Source organism: Hemicordylus capensis, chromosome 2 (genome assembly GCF_027244095.1).
Source record: "Hemicordylus capensis ecotype Gifberg chromosome 2, rHemCap1.1.pri, whole genome shotgun sequence".
In the NCBI taxonomy this organism is placed as follows: domain Eukaryota; kingdom Metazoa; phylum Chordata; class Lepidosauria; order Squamata; family Cordylidae; genus Hemicordylus; species Hemicordylus capensis.
In genome coordinates, this window is record NC_069658.1 from 53,243,320 (window position 1) to 53,261,167 (window position 17,848).

Sequence of the window (17,848 nt, forward strand, 5' to 3'; positions counted from 1 at the left end):
TATCTCTGAAGAGCATAAATGTATGACTTCATAAAGAATCCTCCTAAAACACAGGGACATTATTAAAGGATCCCATGCTTTGTGTGTCAGATTTCAAATGCAGATTCTGAACTTCAAACCCTATAGTGACTAATATGCTAAGTCAACTCTTGTATTGGGTTAGCACAGATCAGTGGGACTAGTCTAAAAGAGCAGCCTCCGAATCATGAAAATAAAGGTGAAATTCATGTTACCTTATATAATTCCCTGTCTAAACCACCAAGAGACTCACAATGCCACTTAAGGATTATAAATGTATAATACAGAAAACAATGAGACTGTTCTCATAGGTAGCCAAGCCTGGGCTTGGTTGCCCGGGAGAACCACAGGGATCCATGTGAATCCCTGCGCTGCCATGGCGCTAAATCCAGATATCGAGCCCAACTCTTAGCTGGGGTTAATGGAGCAAGCGCTCCATTAACCCAGGCTCTGGAATTGTTGTCAGTGCGGATTGCATGCTGACACAGAGAAGGGGGCCTATAGCGCTTGTCCCCAGGGCGAATCTCCCAATGTACCACACTCAGCAAGCAGTGCATTGTGTGATACCCAGAGACTGGGACACGTTGTCCCAGCCTCTGGAGATCGGGTCAAGTGGGAGTGTGGTCAGTGCTCTCAGCCTGCCCGCTCCCCTCCCAGTTGTGTGAATAGCTCCCGTGTGAATCTCTTACTTAAACCCCATTAATCCTTTGTTTTCCACCAGTAGCCCATTTTGTCTTATACAGACTTTAAAGCTAGTTTAGAATATGTTTCTGTGGCATCTAGCATGAGCTAAATATGTTCCTGGAGGATATATTGAAAATCCTCATCTTGTTATTTAATGTTTCTGGAGTGATATTCAGATGATTCACTGATATAATTAGATTCCATGTGTGGGGAGCAGGCGAATCATTTTTTTCAGACTTTGTCCATTAGATAGCACAAAAGCCCTGAGGGTTTGGTTGCTTTCTGCCAAGAGCTATTTCCAGGCAGTGAAAGGTGGAGGCAGAGGAGGCTCCTCATTTGGGGCAGAGGGGGCATTGCCCCGCTCCTTGCCAAACCCCCATTCTCTCACCAAACATATCATCACTTCCTCTGTCTTTCTCTCTGTGTGTCTGTCTCCATTGCTTGAATGTTGCTTTTGAATTTCTACTGCTTGGGAATAGATGACACTGGCTTTTGGTCTCTTTTCTAAATTCCTTTATAAAGCCATTTCCTCCTCCTTAGGGTGTTGAGTGGAATCTCTTGCACGCAAATGAAGTAATTACCATACTTAGTCACTGCCCAAGTTGCATATTTATTCTCCCAGCACCAATCAGGATGTGCCTTTCTTTTTTTTCTTCAAAGGTTGGGCAGGGACTAGCCCTGCCCCTAACCAATCAGAAGCCAGAATAGCTTAGAGACACCTTGTGACCAATAGCCAGCAAACAAGGCCAGCCCAGTCACCTGATTTCCCAGGGTCCTTCTAGGCAGGCTCAGCAGATGAGAGCATTCTGTCTTCAAGCAAATGGGAGTTCAGAACAGGGAGGAGCCATGGCTACCTTTTTCCAGTCTCCACTGGGAAACCAGCCTTTTTCTCCTCCCTCAGCACCCAAACCAAGCTCTCAGGAGGCATTGGATTTTTTCTTTTTAAAAATACCACCAACACATCTTGGAAACATTCAGAGATCTAGAGAATGGGAAGGGGGGAGGGGATATGCACTGACACTTCCTCTGGGTAGTTCTTTTACTAACAAACAAGCAGACCCCTGCCTTCCCTCTTGTTCTGGGACTTTAAGCAAAGCCTTTTGCTAGCTCCCTTATCTTTCTCTTGTTCTCTCACCTCTCTTGAGGGTGACGGGGTGGTGGTGTTACAGCTTCCAAATAAAATAAGGCATGTTTATATTGTGAGAAAGGGACAAATAAGGCTTGCTTTTTTTTAAAAAAGTATGTATGTGCATATTTGTGAGAAGAAAGGAAACTAGCTGGCTAAAATACATTGTAGTATTTTCAAGTGGTGTGAAACATGTGTTTGCAGGTGCTACCTGGAAATAGGCACTCAAGACTCCAACCCCTACTTCGTTGATGATGAGGAGAGGGCTGAGACTGCAAGGAGGGGGAGAAATGGAGGCAATGCTGATAGAAAACAGGATGTCGCTACCGAGGGATAGAAGAGGCATGGGGACTTGTGAGAAAGAGAGAGGGCGTTGCTACTTTCCACACTGATCTGTACAATTGACCACCCTAAGGGCAGGATTCCTTTACTCTCACAGCGTACCAAGAGGCAAATATAGCACTAAATAGCCAGTTGCCAAGTGCTGGTGTGAATGATTTGGAACACCCTCCCTGAAGAGCTACGCCATGCTCTCTCCCTCTGTTTAAAACATACAAACAAACAAACAAACAAACATATTTTTAATGAGGCTTTTAAATATTTTATCTGCTGCTTATGTCCAGTAAATCTTTTAGTTTTTATAGTTCTTAGTTTTTAGCTTATTAAATAACTTTTAATTTGAAACTTTTTTAAAAATTGTAATTTTGGTTGCTTTAACCTGGGCTTTTAAGTTGTTTAACTTAACTAGTTTAATTTCGAGTCTTTTATTTCACATTGTATCTCATTTATTAAAGTTGTGAGCCACCCCGAGCTGTAGTTTCCTGGAGGGGCGGGGGGGATAAATATTTCAAATAAAATAAATAAATTTTGGTTGAGACAAGTAAACACCTTTACAGATGGAGAAAACCATGGGTTGGTGATTACCCTTTTGCTTCTTTTTAACTTAGGGTTGGACCTGCCTGCTATTAGCCTTGCCTATAGTTATCCACGCTGGTTCCCTTCCCACCACCACCACCTGCCCCCCGCCGCTGCCACTGATTCTATGACATTTAATCAATCTAATTTGCCTACAGTAACATAATAGTTCTGAAAGAAAAAGAGCATTCTTTTCTTTTTAGGTAACTCATGACTGTGTAACAGGCAATACCATATCATTTATTGTAATATTGCAATTTGCCATTATACAAATTTCACCATAAAACAAGAAAACAAGCCTTACACACTGATCATTAGGAGACACTGCAAATTATTACAGACATAATGACACCAGGGAAATACCAAAAACTCTATAATGTTCCACAGTAATCGATTGCATTATCTTTAGCTTTGGAACATAGAGTGCTTTAGCAAGAAATTTTGCTGCCCCTAAATGTGATATATTTTACTGCTATCCTTTAACAAAAACAACACCTTACTTTGAGAAGAAAATTCCATCTTTGAAGCTAAGAATGGATGGGTATACTTTTCACAGAGGTCTTCATACATCTCACATTCAATTATAAAATGGACAAAACCTTCAATGGACTGAAGATGGTAGAAGGACACTCTTGTTTAGGCAATGTGTGGCTCTCCAGATGTTGCTGAGCTACAACTCCCATTACCCCAAGCTGTAATATATTGTGGCTTGGGAATGACGAGGGTTGTAGATCAGCAACATCTGGAGAGCCACTTTTTGCCTACCCGTTCTAGGGATATCTCTTGCTTGTGCAAGAGAGGGAACATTCCATCCCTCTGCTTGCTGCCGCAGAAGCCGGCCAGGTAATGGTGGCTGTGGTGGTGAGATAAGTGAGAGGAGGAGGAAGGAGGTGATGGTGGTAGCAAGAGCACGGAAGGGGTGGGGGCACGGAGGGGCTAGTGCTGGCCCCCACATGGCAATGGAGGGGAGCTTGGCAGGGCAGTGGGGGCAACAGGTGACGGGCCTTCAGTGGTTCCTCAGAAGTAAGCAGCTCATATTCTTTGGACACATCTGCACAATTACAGTTACGTCCCTGACTCATTCTGCAAGAGGAAGAATGCTCAGTTAAGCTTGGGAAAGGCAGCACCATATCAGAAGAGGCATTCCTCCCAAGTGAGGGGATACAAATATGTATTCGTATAGGGAGGAGCAGTCATGCCCCTCCCAAGGAGAGGCTTGCCACTCACAGGTTCCTAACATTTCTTTTTAATCTGCTGCCCAAGAAGGCACACCTTTTTAATTAGCCAAAAATATTTAATTGGTGGACTTTCTTTGCAACACTAATATTTATGTTTTGCATATCAGGATACTGCAGCCATGTTACTTTTCTCTCTTTCTCCCTCATTTCAGTTACCCAATACCTTAGAGGTTTCCACTGCACTAGCCTTCCTTTCTCTGGTCTTTTCAGAGAACTTGTTGAGCTTGGAATTCCTTCACTTAGGGGTTCGTGGAGGTGCTTTGCTGGGTAGCAGCTTTAGCAAATTATGATAAAAGGCCTCTCTCAACTCCTCCACCTTGGAACAGCTGGTGGGAGGTGCCATCTTTTCTGAGCCTTTGGTTAAAATAGGTGTGTCCAGACACTTAGGAGGCATCTCAAAGGCAAGAGATGGTTCCTTAGCCAAGCTGACCAGGAGAAACTGCTTTTTGATTTAGGCCTCCAACCTCAGGATGGAATTGCTGCCTAGAGGGTCAGCAGCAGCAGCAGCAGCAGCAGCAGCAGCAGCAGCCTCGATCACCACCTCGGCTGTGCAGGGCAGCTGGAGCTGCTGCACAACTTTGCTGAGGGTGTATTTCTTGTTGTCTCAGAGATCTTCCACGAATCCAGTTTCCAAAAGAGAGGGAGTCGGATCTGCTCCTCGTCTTCATCTCTATTATCCCTGCAGCACATAATCATGTCCATGTCAGAAGGATTGTTAGCCTTGGCAAGGCTCAGGACCTCTAGCTGGTTGCTGACAGTGAACAGTGGCATCTCGCTGCTGTCATGGTCCTTCGTGACCACCACCTGCAGTTTCTTGGCCATGACAAAACTGAGAGCTAGCTCTGAGGTGAAGCTGAACTTGTGTGGATGTCAGCGAAAGCTGCCTTCGTAGCCTCTGGAATAAGGAAGTAGTGGCAGGCACCTTTCTTGCAAGTATGGGAGGAGACCAGAATTTTCCACGGCAACATTTTGCTGTGGATATGGACCCTAGAGCCCTTATGGTAGCAAAAAACCCAGTCAGTATGGAAAGCAACTGGAAGCTCTGGTGCCCCAAGGATCTCAACCTCCACTGGTAGAACTTGATCCGATAGCAGAATCTCACTCAGCATCAGTGGCTTGATAAAGTAGATGTCACAAGACTCCTCAGTGACATTGACCACCTCAACATCCAGCATTGAGTCAGTTTTTACCACATTATTTCGTACTGGAGGAGAAAGCACCACATTTTTATTTGCATTAGAAATATTTTAAATGAAAATATATTATGTAAAATTTGAAAATTAGCCTTTTTTGAATGAAAGAGAACAAAAAAAGAAAATAATAAAATTCAATTTTATTTGGCAAAAATGCATTGAAAAATGCTTTAAAAATAGTTATCTGCAATAAGCCTATTTGCATTAGAAATAACATTAAATGAATATCATTATCTAAAACTTGAAATTAGGACCAAATCTATGCATACTGGGATAAATGAAGAACAAAATAAATTATCCAAAAAAAAAAAACCGTACAGCAGGGTACTTCGTGAATTTAGAGACTTGATCATGTGTCCCACCAAATATGCTTATTTGGTGGGACATATTCATTTTGTAGATTTGTTGGCTTGATTGAATATGTGTACTTCTGACTTAAACAAGATTTAGAATTCTTCAATTTGATGTTTTGGATATCTTACAAATGGTGCCTTTATTATGGTTACATTAAATTATGGTCTATATATTCTGAATGAATTTTCAAATTTAGTATTTATTTATTTTTTATTCAGTGGCCTCTCATAATGTGAGACCCCCTAAGCAGTAGCTTGCTTAGCTTGAGCCTAAATATGGCAGTGGAGGATCTGCTTTCCTAGCATGATAATTACCAGCCAACCACCAAATTAGCCCAGTGGAAGTTTTAGATAATTTGAATCTGTGCAAACACTGTTATAGTATTTGTTTGTACCATTTCATTTTTAACCTTTAAGTTTTTCTGCTGCTGTTTTTGAAAATGTTTACATTATTTACTGCATTATCTAACTGGCTTATCTGTTACTTTGTTGATACCGTGTATTGTGCTAACTATAGGCTGATTAAAATGTGTTCAGTATTAACTCAGATTTCATAATCATAAATCTGTAGACTTACCAAGGAGTACAGACTTAGATTTATGAGATCTAGATTCTAGTCTAGTTTAACTTTACACTTCTTGCATGGTTTGGGGCAAGTTCCTACTTCAGTTCTTTATCTGTTAACCGAGAACCTTAAAGACCTACATTACACAATTATTATGAGGATGATAAATATAATAACATGTATAAATGCCTCTGTATACTGAAAGTACTATGTAAATGATTTAAAAGGCTCTTAATTTTCAGGAACATCCATTACTTGGACAGCCTTTCTTTGTACTTCATCCCTGCCGGACAAATGAATTTATGGCTTCAGCATTATCTACTTCACGTAAAGAAAACAGGTGAGCCGCATTAGTGTGAGTTGTTAGGCCCATTGGATTCTGTGTATCAAATTTCTGATGCAGATTCTGAACATCAAATATTGTGAGTATACTCACCATTAGATAACTAATGGAAAATAGAAGTAAATTTGTATGGACATTTGTGGTGGTGGACCACTTCTAAGAACTCTTAAAAGTATTCCCTGCTAACTTGGCAAAGAGGCACCTTTTAACGTGGTGATTCTCTTCATTTAGCAGGGGGAGAGTAACTGGCTGTATCCACCCCCAGCACAGTACCTCCAGTGACTGTTGCTGGTGTCTACCTTATGTTTCTTTTAGATTGTGAGCCCTTCGGGGACAGGGATCCATCTTATTTATTTGTTATTTCTCTTGTAAACCGCCCTGAGCCATTTTTGGAAGGGCGGTATAGAAATTGATTTTTTATTATTATTATTATTATTATTATTAATAATAATAATAATAATATTCCATAGGCAGACAAATTCAAATTACAAATAAAGCACAGCTTCTCAAGCTTCAGGTCAGGCCTGCTAGACACGCCACAGTTAAAGCATCCATACAGTTTGGAATGCTCTGCCCAATGCAGTCTGCTAGGTAGAGCCTTGCAGGGCTTCAGATGACTGTGTAAAAATGTACCTGTTTAAGTAGGCTTTTTTCTAGAACTGGTTTTATGGCTTTAATAGACTGAATGTTCATGTTTGTTGAGATGCTCCCTTCACTTCTAATAGTGCTATTTGTTTTCTGACTATTCCTTTTATTATGCGTAAACTATATAGGGTGTATGAAGAAGATGGAATATAAATCTATGAATCTTTCAGGGAGTTTTACAGTTAAAGTTACATGTGTCAGATTCTTCTAGTAGGACAAGTGTTTCATATCCCCTGACTACATTGTCTTTGGGAGTGGAAATCCAAAGTATCCTGGTTAAGGATTAAACCATACCATGGAGCTTTTGAATAACCAGTTTGTATATTTTCTGTAGAGTAGGCTAAGAATGGTGTAACATACTGAGGCTATTCTCACGACCAGCAAAAACAGGGCTTGAGGTCTGAAGGTGGGGTTAGCACTCCTGTGTGAAACCTCAGCAAGCTCTCAAGCAGGGCTCTGTCAAAAGAGGGCCATCCAGTTCCCAGCCCCTCCTCTAAAACCAGGTTTATCAAGCAGGGGAGGTTGCCTACCCCCTCCCAGTGCTCGTGTGGAGCTGTGGGACGCTGCTTGAGGCCCCCTCCCCTCCTCTTCACTCCTCTTCTTAACTCTGCCAATGCTAGGGTTGTGAGAGGGGCATACTGTCATTACATATGGGAACACATGCCCCTGGTCCCTGAACACCTAAGGGTGTGCAGTGTATAGCCATGGTGTGCACTTAGCATGCCGTTCCTCACTGTGTAGTCATTCTGCATAATAAAGGCACTTCCCAGGCAACTATCATGTGAATTCCTTGGGGAGCAGCTGCAGATGCATTGGGAGTGCTGGTGGGCTCACTGGCATGCAAACCCTGCCCCATCTGCAGGACTGTGTTGTACAGAAGATGCCGAATGAGCTGAGCAGGGTTTGTGTGTGTGCGTGTGCACGTGCACATATCATTTTTCCTGTGTGCAGCTGTTGCAGGGGAGAGGGGGGCTCGCACCATTTTGGCCATGGTTGCAGGGCTAACTCCTATGTGTGGGCAGGGCTACGGTAAAGTGTGGTCCCCGGGCCCACTCCAGCCTGGCTATGTACCTCTGCAGCGGCAGCAACCTCCCTTTTCTGTTCGCAGAGACCGGCGGGAGTGGTCAGGGAGTGCTGCTGCTGTAGCTGCTACTGCTGGGAGCCAGTTCAAAAGGAATCAGGCTAGAGATGCGCTCAGGAAAGGTGCTGAAGGAGCAGCCCAAGAATCAACCCTGCTCAAAATCCAGAGAAAGGCAGTCTTGCCAGCGCTCTCCTCCTTCCCAAGCAGATGGCGGCTGCTCCGGGTGGGTCCGACAAGGTCTCTAACTGGCAGGAAACGGGTGGGATGGCTGGCTAACCTTCCCGCAGGCAGGGGAGCCTCTTCCAAAGTGCAAAGGGCCCTGCTGCGCTTCCTACCTCCAGAGGCTCCGAGTGGTCCGGCCCACTGTCGCGCTCACTTCCAGGCTGGGCTGGTAGACTGCAGCAGTGGCGACAGAACTGGCTGCTGCTAACCAGGGCCACTCTGCGGCACCCCCAGCTGCCGGAGGATGGGGATCTCCTTTCTGGGCGTGCTCCCACCCTCCACACCTCGCAGCTGTGCGAGAGGGAGCCCTTTGCACCCTGCAAGGGGATGCAGGGATGCGCTATGGGGAGAGTGTGGGGCCCTCGAAAATGTGGGGCCCATAGCATATGGCCAGTGGACGAGGTAGGTGGGTGAGAGGGCAGATGTTCAACATCACCCACCTGCCTGGAGGTGCTCTTACCCCCAGACCATGGGGCCCTGGCTCATGGCCCCAAAGCTGTGCGGGGAGGAGTTGAGCGGCAGCAGCGGCAGGTGGAGAAGGAGTGACCACTGGACTGACAGACTGTCCGCGCAAGGGTCGCAGAAGTGGAGGGTCAGGCCAGTGGCCGCTCCCACTCTGCCTGCCACTGCCCCGGCGGGGCGGGGGAGCGGTGCGCACATGGTGACTGGGATACTTGCAAAGTGGTTCAGCCTCATGGCGGCAATGGCAGCGGCGGGGGGGGGGGGGGGGCTTGCGGTGGTAGCAGGGGGCTCACAGCAGCGGCGGGCAGAGCAGCTCCTATGCCCACTCGCCTGGTAACTTGAGGACCTCTGTGCATGCGCAGAGGACCAAAATGGGTTGCAGATTGACCTGTTATTTGGGAGGCTGGCAGGGGGTGGCAGTGGCGAATTGATGGAGAGGCAGAGTTGCTACTTGGCTACAGCGGCAGTTGGGGGGGCAGAGGCGGTTCTCCCTTTTACCTTCTACACACGCTATACAGTGGGATGTGGGGGGGGGGTGCCACAGAGGCCACAGCTGCGGGGAGGGTGAGGGGGCAGGCTCCCTCTTCTGCCTTCCCAAACCATGCTGCTGTACGGTGGGATGGGGGGATGGGGGCGGCCACAGCAAGAGTGAAGGGGGTGGTGGCACATGTGGCAAGGAGGGCAGGTACACACTCCCCATTGCCTTCTTTTCTTCCCCTCCACTATGATCAGGGGGGCAACTGGACAGGGGTGGTAGGAGACATATGTCATCACCCTTGCCACAAGCTTAGTGCCCTGGGTGGCTATTTGCCCAGAGTTAATGGGTGGCCTAGCCCTGCATGCCTATTGAGAGAGCAGTTGTGGGGGCATCTGGCAACTGCTTTCACCAGCATCTGGCAACTGCTCCAGAGGGCATCTGCTGTGTCCCTCCTGGATCTGGGGTGTGTGTTGGGGTTTGTGTGTGTTCATGTTGGCTCTTCTTGGCAGCTGCAGCTGCTCTCTTCTCTCTCCTTCCATCCCTGCCTTGTTGTGCAGGGATCCCCATCAATTCGCCACTGCCACCCCCTGCCAGCCTCCCAAATAACAGGTCAGTTTTGGGCATCGGGACAGAGTTCAGTGCCTTTGACAGTGCTGCAATTGCCAGGAAAGGATTAACTGAGGCTACCAGGAGTGACTCCTGAGGATGTAGACAAGCTGCTTGGATCGGTGAGGCCTACCACTTGTTCTCTTGACCCTTGTCCAACATGGCTTCTTCAATCTAGCAGGGAGGTTGTTGTAAACAGCCTGGTGGATATCATAAATGCTTCTCTGAGGGAGGGCAGGATGCCTCCTTGTCTTAAGGAGGCAATCATCAGACCTCTTCTAAAGAAGCCTGCATTAGATCTCTCAGAGTTGAGCAATTATAGGCCTGTTTCCAACCTCCCATGGCTGGGCAAGGTAATTGAGAGGGTGGTGGCCTCTCAGCTCCAGGCAGTCTTGGAGGAAACTGATTATCTAGACCCATTTCAAACTGGTTTTCGGGCGGGCTATGGGGTGGAGACTGCCTTGGTTGGCCTGATGGATGATCTCCAATTGGGAATTGACAGAGGAAGTGTGACTCTGTTGGTCCTTTTGGATCTCTCGGCAGCTTTCGATACTATTGACCATAGTATCCTTCTGGAACGTATGAGGGTGTTGGGGGTGGGAGGCACTGTTTTACAGTGGCTCCGCTCCTATCTCTCAGATAGATTCCAGATGGTGTCGATTGGAGACTGTTGCTCTTCAAAATCAAAAAGAATGGTGTCCCTCAAGGCTCTGTACTTTCTCCAATGCTTTTTAACATCTACATGAAACTGCTGGGAGAGATCATCAGGGGATTTGGAGTGGGGTGTTACCAGTATGCTGATGACACCCAGATCTACTTCTCCATGTCAACTTCTTCAGGAGCTGGCATATCCTCCCTAAATGCCTGCCTGGAAGCAGTAATGGGCTGGATGAGGGAGAATAAACTGAAGCTGAATCCAGATAAGACGGAGGTACTTATTGTGCAGGGTCAGAACTCTAGAGACAATTTTGATCTGCCTGTTCTAGATGGGGTCACACTTCCCCAAAAGGAACAGGTTCACAGTCTGGGAGTACTTCTAGATTCACACCTCTCCCTGGTTTCTCAGGTTGAGGCGGTGGCCAGGGGTGCTTTCTATCAGCTCCAGCTGATACGCCAGCTGCGCCCATTTCTTGAGATCAGTGACCTCAAAACTGTGGTACATCTGCTGGTAACCTCCAGACATGATTTTTGTAATGCGCTCTATGTGGGGCTGCCTTTGTACGTAGTCCGGAAACTTCAGTTGGTTCAGAAAGCGGCAGCCAGGTTGGTCTTTGGGTCATCTTGGAGGGACCATGTAACTCCTTTACTGATGGAGTTACACTGGCTGCCAATTGGTTTCCGGACAAAATACAAAGTGCTAGTTATAACTTACAAAGCCCTAAACGGCTTAGGCCCTGGGTATCTAGGAACATAGGAAACTGCCATATACTGAGTCAGACCATTGGTCTATCTAGCTCAGTATTGTCTTCACAGACTGGCAGCGGCTTCTCCAAGGTTGCAGGCAGGAATCTCTCTCAGCCCTATCTTGGAGATGCCAGGGAGGGAACTTGAAACCTTCTGCTCTTCCCAGAGCGGCTCCATCCCCTGAGGGGAATATCTTGCAGTGCTCACATATCAAGTCTCCCATTCAGATGCAACCAGGGCAGACCCTGCTTAGCTAAGGGGACAAGTCATGCTTGCTACCACAAGACCAGCTTTCCTCTCCCAGAGAGGAGAGAGCGTCTTCTAAGAGAGCGTCTTCTTCGTTATGAGCCCTACCGCCCATTGAGGTCATCTGAGGAGGTCCGTCTCCAGTTACCGCCAACTCGTTTGGTGGCTACACAGAGACGGGCCTTCTCGGTCGCTGCCCCGAGATTGTGGAATGCGCTCCCTGCTGAGATACGATCCTCCCCATCTCTAGCAATTTTCAAAAAAACACCTGAAAACCCTTTTTTTTTCACCCAAGCTTTCTCAGCTTCCTAAATTGTGGGGTTTTTAATTTCTGGTTTATTTTAAAATTTAAAACCTGATTTCGGGGTTTTTAATCACTGTAATTGTTTAATTGTTGTTTTAAAATGTTTTTAAATTGTTAATTGTTATATTGTCTTTTAATTTGTTTTAGCTCTTTACTGTTTTAGTAGTGTGTTTTAATTGTAAACCGCCCTGAGACATTTTGGAAGGGCGGTATACAAATCAAATAAATAAATAAATAAAATAATAAATACCACTCAGGGAGCAGCAAAGTGGGACTGCAGCTTGGAGCCCTCTGAGTGGTCTTTTTGGGTCACATGATCGCCCTGTCCACTCAGGGGCTGCTGCTGCCAGGGGCGGGGCTGGAGGACCAACAATGCTAGCTGTGGCTGGGATACCTTGAAATGTTAATCGCATGTCGCTCACGCTCCTTGCCGGGTCTGCACCATATGCTCGTCTGTTTGCTATGAGGTAAAAATAGGTTTCCAACTGCATTCAGGAGGTCACCCTGTTTTCTGCTTGTGTGAATAGCTCCACTGAGTTACAATTGTAAGTTCAGAATTGCCATTGTGGATTTCTTTTCACAAAACTGAATAATAAATGTCAGTAATGTCCCATCAGTTATAAAGTTTTTTTAGTAGAAGCTATTTAAAATTGTGCCCAAGTTTTTAAAAGGCAGTTTGCTAATGTGTATTACATTTTAGATATTACATATTACAATGTTTTCAAAATAGAAAATGCATATTTTCTTTTTGTGTTGCGTTGTAGGAGTACTAACTACATAATCTCATGGCTGAGTATTGTAGGCCCAGTGGTGGGTCTCAATTTACCTCTGAGTTATGCAAAAGTCATTTCGGAGCAGAGTACAAGTGCTGATTGAAGAGGTAAAAGAGAGCCTACTTAAAATTAGTCATTTGAAAGCCTTCTCACTGTTTTCTTCAGATTACTAAAAACTATTTTGGGTCCAATCATAGAATTATAGAACTGCTTCTCAACCTGTAATATATAAAACCATTTTGTTTATTGATGTCTTTATAATCTTATACCTATGCATTTGGTGTCACTTTTACTTTCATCTTGCTCATCCCCCCCCCCGCACACTGGTTTTATCTTGTTTTTCCTTTTGTTCTGTTACTTGCACATGTTCCTTAACCCTAACCCTTCATCATTATTCAGTTTTCTAAGCCTTTTTAGCTTTTGCTTCTACATCTTTCTCCAGAATACCATTAATGTTTTGTGTTAGTACCCTGACCCTCTTTTTGCTATAATTTCACCACTATGCATGCATTGATGCTGTTGTGGGGAAACTGAAAGTGTAAGGCTAGAGCAGACTTAACAAAGGAGGTCTGTTCACCTCCTTTGAGATTGAAGCAGGTCACAGAATGGTGCATACCACCCCCTGCCCTCCAGGCTTTTCCTTCTCCAAAAAGAATTCACCTTAACAGTGGTTAAGTGATCCATCTGCAGCAACATTAGCCACAGTCAAAGCTAACCAGGGCTCCTAGTTAACTAAGATTAGAATCCAGGATGTGAAGTCCCTGAAGTGTGCCTCCTTGTATTTGGAAGTATATTCTGCCCTTCACACTTTGTGCGTTGTTGCTATGAGAAACACTAGTGTAGCTGTTGCAAACAGAGTCACTGAGTGAAGTGTGAAGCAGACCTGGTACTTACCTACCCCCTTCAGAATCCTTAAGAACAAAACCTGCCTCACTCTGTCTACCATTGCTGCTGTCCACCTTGCACACTGCTCTCCGTGTCACCACGGCAACAGTATGGGGGAAGCATAATGGAGGGGAAACACTTCCCATGTCTTTCTCCTCCCATCATTGTCACCAAACTGGAGAGTGGTAGGGAGGGTGTTCTGTCGGGGGTGGGATGGAGTTTAGGTGATGGGAAAGCTGGTGGTGGTGGGGGCGGGGAGAAGTGCCACTGAAATTTTTTAAATTTGGGCTTTGAGGAGAGCTCTGGCTCACTTCAGCTGTGAGCCTCCAGAATTCTTCTCAGAGTCAGAGCATGGAGTTGTTCACCAGCAGTTTTAGTACATATATTTCTCTATTTACATCTGAACCATTTTTCTTTGCAGTGAAGGACTTGCAAAATAACCTTTCTAGTAGCGTAGAGGTCACAAAACTCAGGAGTGACTTAGCTTAAACAAGTCTAATGTACATTTAATATTGTGAGCTATTCTATTAATGCTTTTGTGTTTATTTCATTCTGATTCTTCCACATGTTCTGATTACTTTGTTCATTGTTATTTCAGGATCTGTAGAGAATATGGTTAATGGTGAAGTATTCAGACACAAAGCTGAAGTGAATAACATGTCTACCAAGCCGTCCAATTCACCACAGCAGTCCCAGCAAAGGACATATTTCAGTGACACAAACACCTCCAGTGTCAAGCTTAACAACTGTTAATCATGACTAAGCTGAGATCTAACAGATTTTGATTTGTGTGGCAGTGGGCTAATAATTAGTCTTGTTGGGCTAATTATAAGTGGACAAAGACCCTTCTTTGCCCAAAATTGATAGTGACTGATTTGTGAGAACAGCTTTTGTGAAATAATTCAACCACAGTAGTATATATACAGCCAACGGAATTGAAGCTCTCCAGTGATAAGGTTATCCCACCTTTAATGCTGTTGTACCATATACAGCTAGTGGAAGGAGAAACCCATGTGCAAAATGGTTCCTTTGTTCATATTGTAATTTAAAGGGGCTGGAGTTGCAGATATATCTGTTTGGCTCCCCAAGAGGCCTCGGCAGTGGAGGGGATTTTCAGAGTCACCTGATTTCTTTTCCTTTCGCAGGCCAGCTTCCCTTGGCAGCCTTTCCTCCACAGTCCAAGCTCTGGCTGTCAGCTGCCTGACTTGTCTGCTCGCCATCGTCCACCTCCCACTGCCCTAATATCCCCTCCCTCCACACAGTACCCTTGTAAGAGCCTGTCATACTCATGCTCTCATGAGAGCTCTACAGCCCATCTACTGGCAACTTTCGGTACTCGGCCAACCGTGCGTTGTGGCTTTGTTGCCACTCCTGGGTTTTTTGATGTGCGCCGTCTGTGGAATGGGCAGCGGTGCTGAGAGTCACAGCTGAGGGTGGAACTGAGGGTGAGTCTACAGGGCCTCCTCCAATGATGAGGAGGGCAGCATAGATGGCGGTTACTTAGCATATCCATTGGCAACAATGGTAAATTGCAAATATACAGGTTGTTTCTGTGTATTGTTCTGTGTATTTGAACCACAGGTTGGTTTTACCTTGGTAAAATGCTGGGTTAAAAAGTCAGGCTACCCTCTTCTGGAGCAGCCAGGAGCCCTCTGCTCCTGGTGCTCCAGACAACATGATCTGCCTGGGGTAAAGTGTCATGAGAACAGCCTCTATATGTATGCATGCTAGAAAGTTACAGTTGGCGATAGCTTTCCAACTTATGAACACAGGGTAATAGTGTGTATTTGTTTGTCGAAGAAAGTTATATTCCTCGCCTTCCTCATAAACATGTAGTGTTCAGATTAAAATTAAATTCATGAAAACACAATAATTGTTAAAATTCTCTAGTTGGAAGGGAATACATGGTAGCTGTATAATGTCAGAAAGTATTTTGTCTTTCCATGAAGCAGTTATTGTTGAGTTAAATTAATAGTTTGGGTCATACCCGTGCTTAGTTTATAAGTATTATCTAGGCAAACCTCCACTACTAAGTGGATTTCAATGAATAATGATATTACTAACAATGAATAATAATATGACTAACTCTAATGAAAAGCAATACACCGCAGTGTATAGTTATACCAGCCAGTTTCGATTCCTTTTCTACAGGCCTTTTAAAAAAAGGTAATTTGCTTAGCTGATGGAACCAATTTTTATGTTAAATCAAATATTAAAATATTCTACTTAATATATAAATAGGAAAATCTGTAGAGTTGTTTTTTTTAATCAGTTCTTAGACGTACTACTTGTTAAATGGGTTTGCCTTTACTTTGCATCATTTTGAATCATTTACATTTCAATTAATACTGTTTTTTCTCAATGACATGGTTTGGGGCTTCAAACAGTAAACAGTAAACCTTGTCCCAGGGGTGTAAAACAACCCCTTAGTTAAGTTTTAAAAATTAATTTGGGTCAAGAGAGTAAAAGAACATAAGTTCGGGTGCCCTTGTGGAGGCACTGGCTCAGCCTAGAACAGGAGAGTGCTTTACACATAAACAGACATTTCCGATTGTGCCCTCATGCACAAATAGACAGCTCCTTTGTTTTGTGGCCATTACACCCAAATCCTTTGTCTTCCAGAGATTTTAGCACAGGTCACCAAGAAGCTTTCCAGTGCAAGCTCCAATGAAATGAATTGGAGCGGTGTAAGGTCAGAGTCTAGAATGGAGCTGGATAGGATTGCAGTGTGTGGCTCTCAGTACCCTGCACAGCTCTTTGTCTCTTTAGTTTAGCAGTAAAATAAATTAAGAAATACCTGAATCATATGATTTGTGCAGATATGTGAATTCAGCCTTAAATGTTTGTTAACAGTGGAAATTTTGAATATTCTGAATGTCCAAATATTTTATTATACCAATATGTGTACTGTATTCACTTTTAAAAGAGAACTATTCCCTAAGAAAACACCATTTTTGTGCTCTATTTATGAGGGTTAGAGGTTGGCTCTGTTCCATCCTCCTTTAGCTGGTTCAGTAGAGTTCAGCCAGTCACCTGGGATTTACTCTAAATCTGAGGAACTCACCAAGTAGCATAAAGCCAATGTTTCTAGGATAACACCACCTACTGCTTTTAGTAATATTCTTGGGGGGGAAGAAAAATCACAGATAGTAATCAAGAATGATAGAGGAAGGCTATGCCATTTTGAAGATTATTGTTAATAGGCACACTCCAGGAAATTTCTAACTGGGCAAAGAGGCATATTTTAAAGTTCTTATATTCTTAAAGTTCTTATATTTAGCAGGAGAAGAGCACCTGACCCTATTCAATTCCAGCAGAGTATCTTTCCAGTGGCTGGTTTGTTTGTTTTTTTAATTCTTAGATTGTGAGCCTTTGGGGACAGGGAACCATTTTTTCATACCTGTTGCTATGTTAGCCAGTTTCAGGGGTTTTTTTTGTTGAAATGTAGTATAACATTTCAAATAACTGCAAACTGAGTCTGATTTTTTTAAAACTTAAAATCATGTTATCCACGACTGCAATATACGATAACATATGGCAGGGATTCTCAGATGGTACTCCAGATATTTGTTTGTTTAACATATTTATATACTACCCAAAACTTGTGTCTCTGGGCGGTTTACAGTAAAGCAGAACAAATTAAAACATTAAAACAATTTAAAACAGTTAAAATCTATTAGTCTAATTACAGCTTGGCAGGGTGGATTTGATTTAAATCAAACTGATTTAAATCACGATTTAAATCACGATTTAAATCACTAGCAGGGTGGATAAAAATCAATGATTTTTTTAAAAAAATCAAAAAAAATGGATTTTTTTTTATTTAAATCGGATTTTTTATTTAAATCGAATTTTTTTTATTTTTTTTAAAAAAACATTGATTTTTATCCACCCTGCTAGTGATTTAAATTGTGATTTAAATCGTGATTTAAATCAGTTTGATTTAAATCAAATCCACCCTGCAGCCTGGTGAAGAGTTGTGTCTTAACTGCCTTACAATACATCTTATCTGGGGTGATGGGAATTGAAATTCAGCAGCATCTGGAATACCACAGATTGGGAACCTCGGACATATAGAGTAAATAAGTAATCACCTATGTGTGCATTTGGCAAAGTCAGTGGCTCACATACAGCACAGCAAAACACAGGCAGTTCAGCACTTGCTGTGCTGCTGTATGTGTATAAAACACTGCCAACACTGTTGTGCGATGCTACCTCCATTGGAAATAATGGAGACAAACTTAACCTGCGCAGAGCATCTGTGCACTAGTATGTGATTGCTCCCCTTACACCTGCCACAGCCCCCT

General features: G+C 44.0%; 1 protein-coding gene and 1 pseudogene across 7 annotated transcripts in view; one reads left to right on the forward strand and one right to left on the reverse strand.

The window, feature by feature from the left end:
* The window catches only part of ATG10 (autophagy related 10), a 182,171-nt gene that overhangs the window by 150,027 nt on the left and 14,296 nt on the right, over positions 1-17,848 (forward strand). For 4 of the 7 annotated variants that reach the window (XM_053297175.1, XM_053297177.1, XM_053297176.1 and 1 more), the window contains 4 exons: positions 6,335-6,432; positions 8,189-8,398; positions 12,648-12,763; positions 14,140-15,851. In XM_053297175.1, coding sequence (XP_053153150.1) covers positions 6,335-6,432; positions 8,189-8,398; positions 12,648-12,759 — 420 coding nt within the window. In that variant the 3' untranslated portion in view covers positions 12,760-12,763; positions 14,140-15,851. Of the gene's footprint in view, positions 1-6,334; positions 6,433-8,188; positions 8,399-12,647; positions 12,764-14,139; positions 15,852-17,848 lie in introns of those variants that run through there. The other 3 variants (XM_053297178.1, XM_053297180.1, XM_053297181.1) reach the window with 3 other exon arrangements.
* Positions 3,514-17,848, reverse strand: part of LOC128345338 (protein THEMIS2-like) — a 43,834-nt pseudogene continuing 29,499 nt past the window's right edge.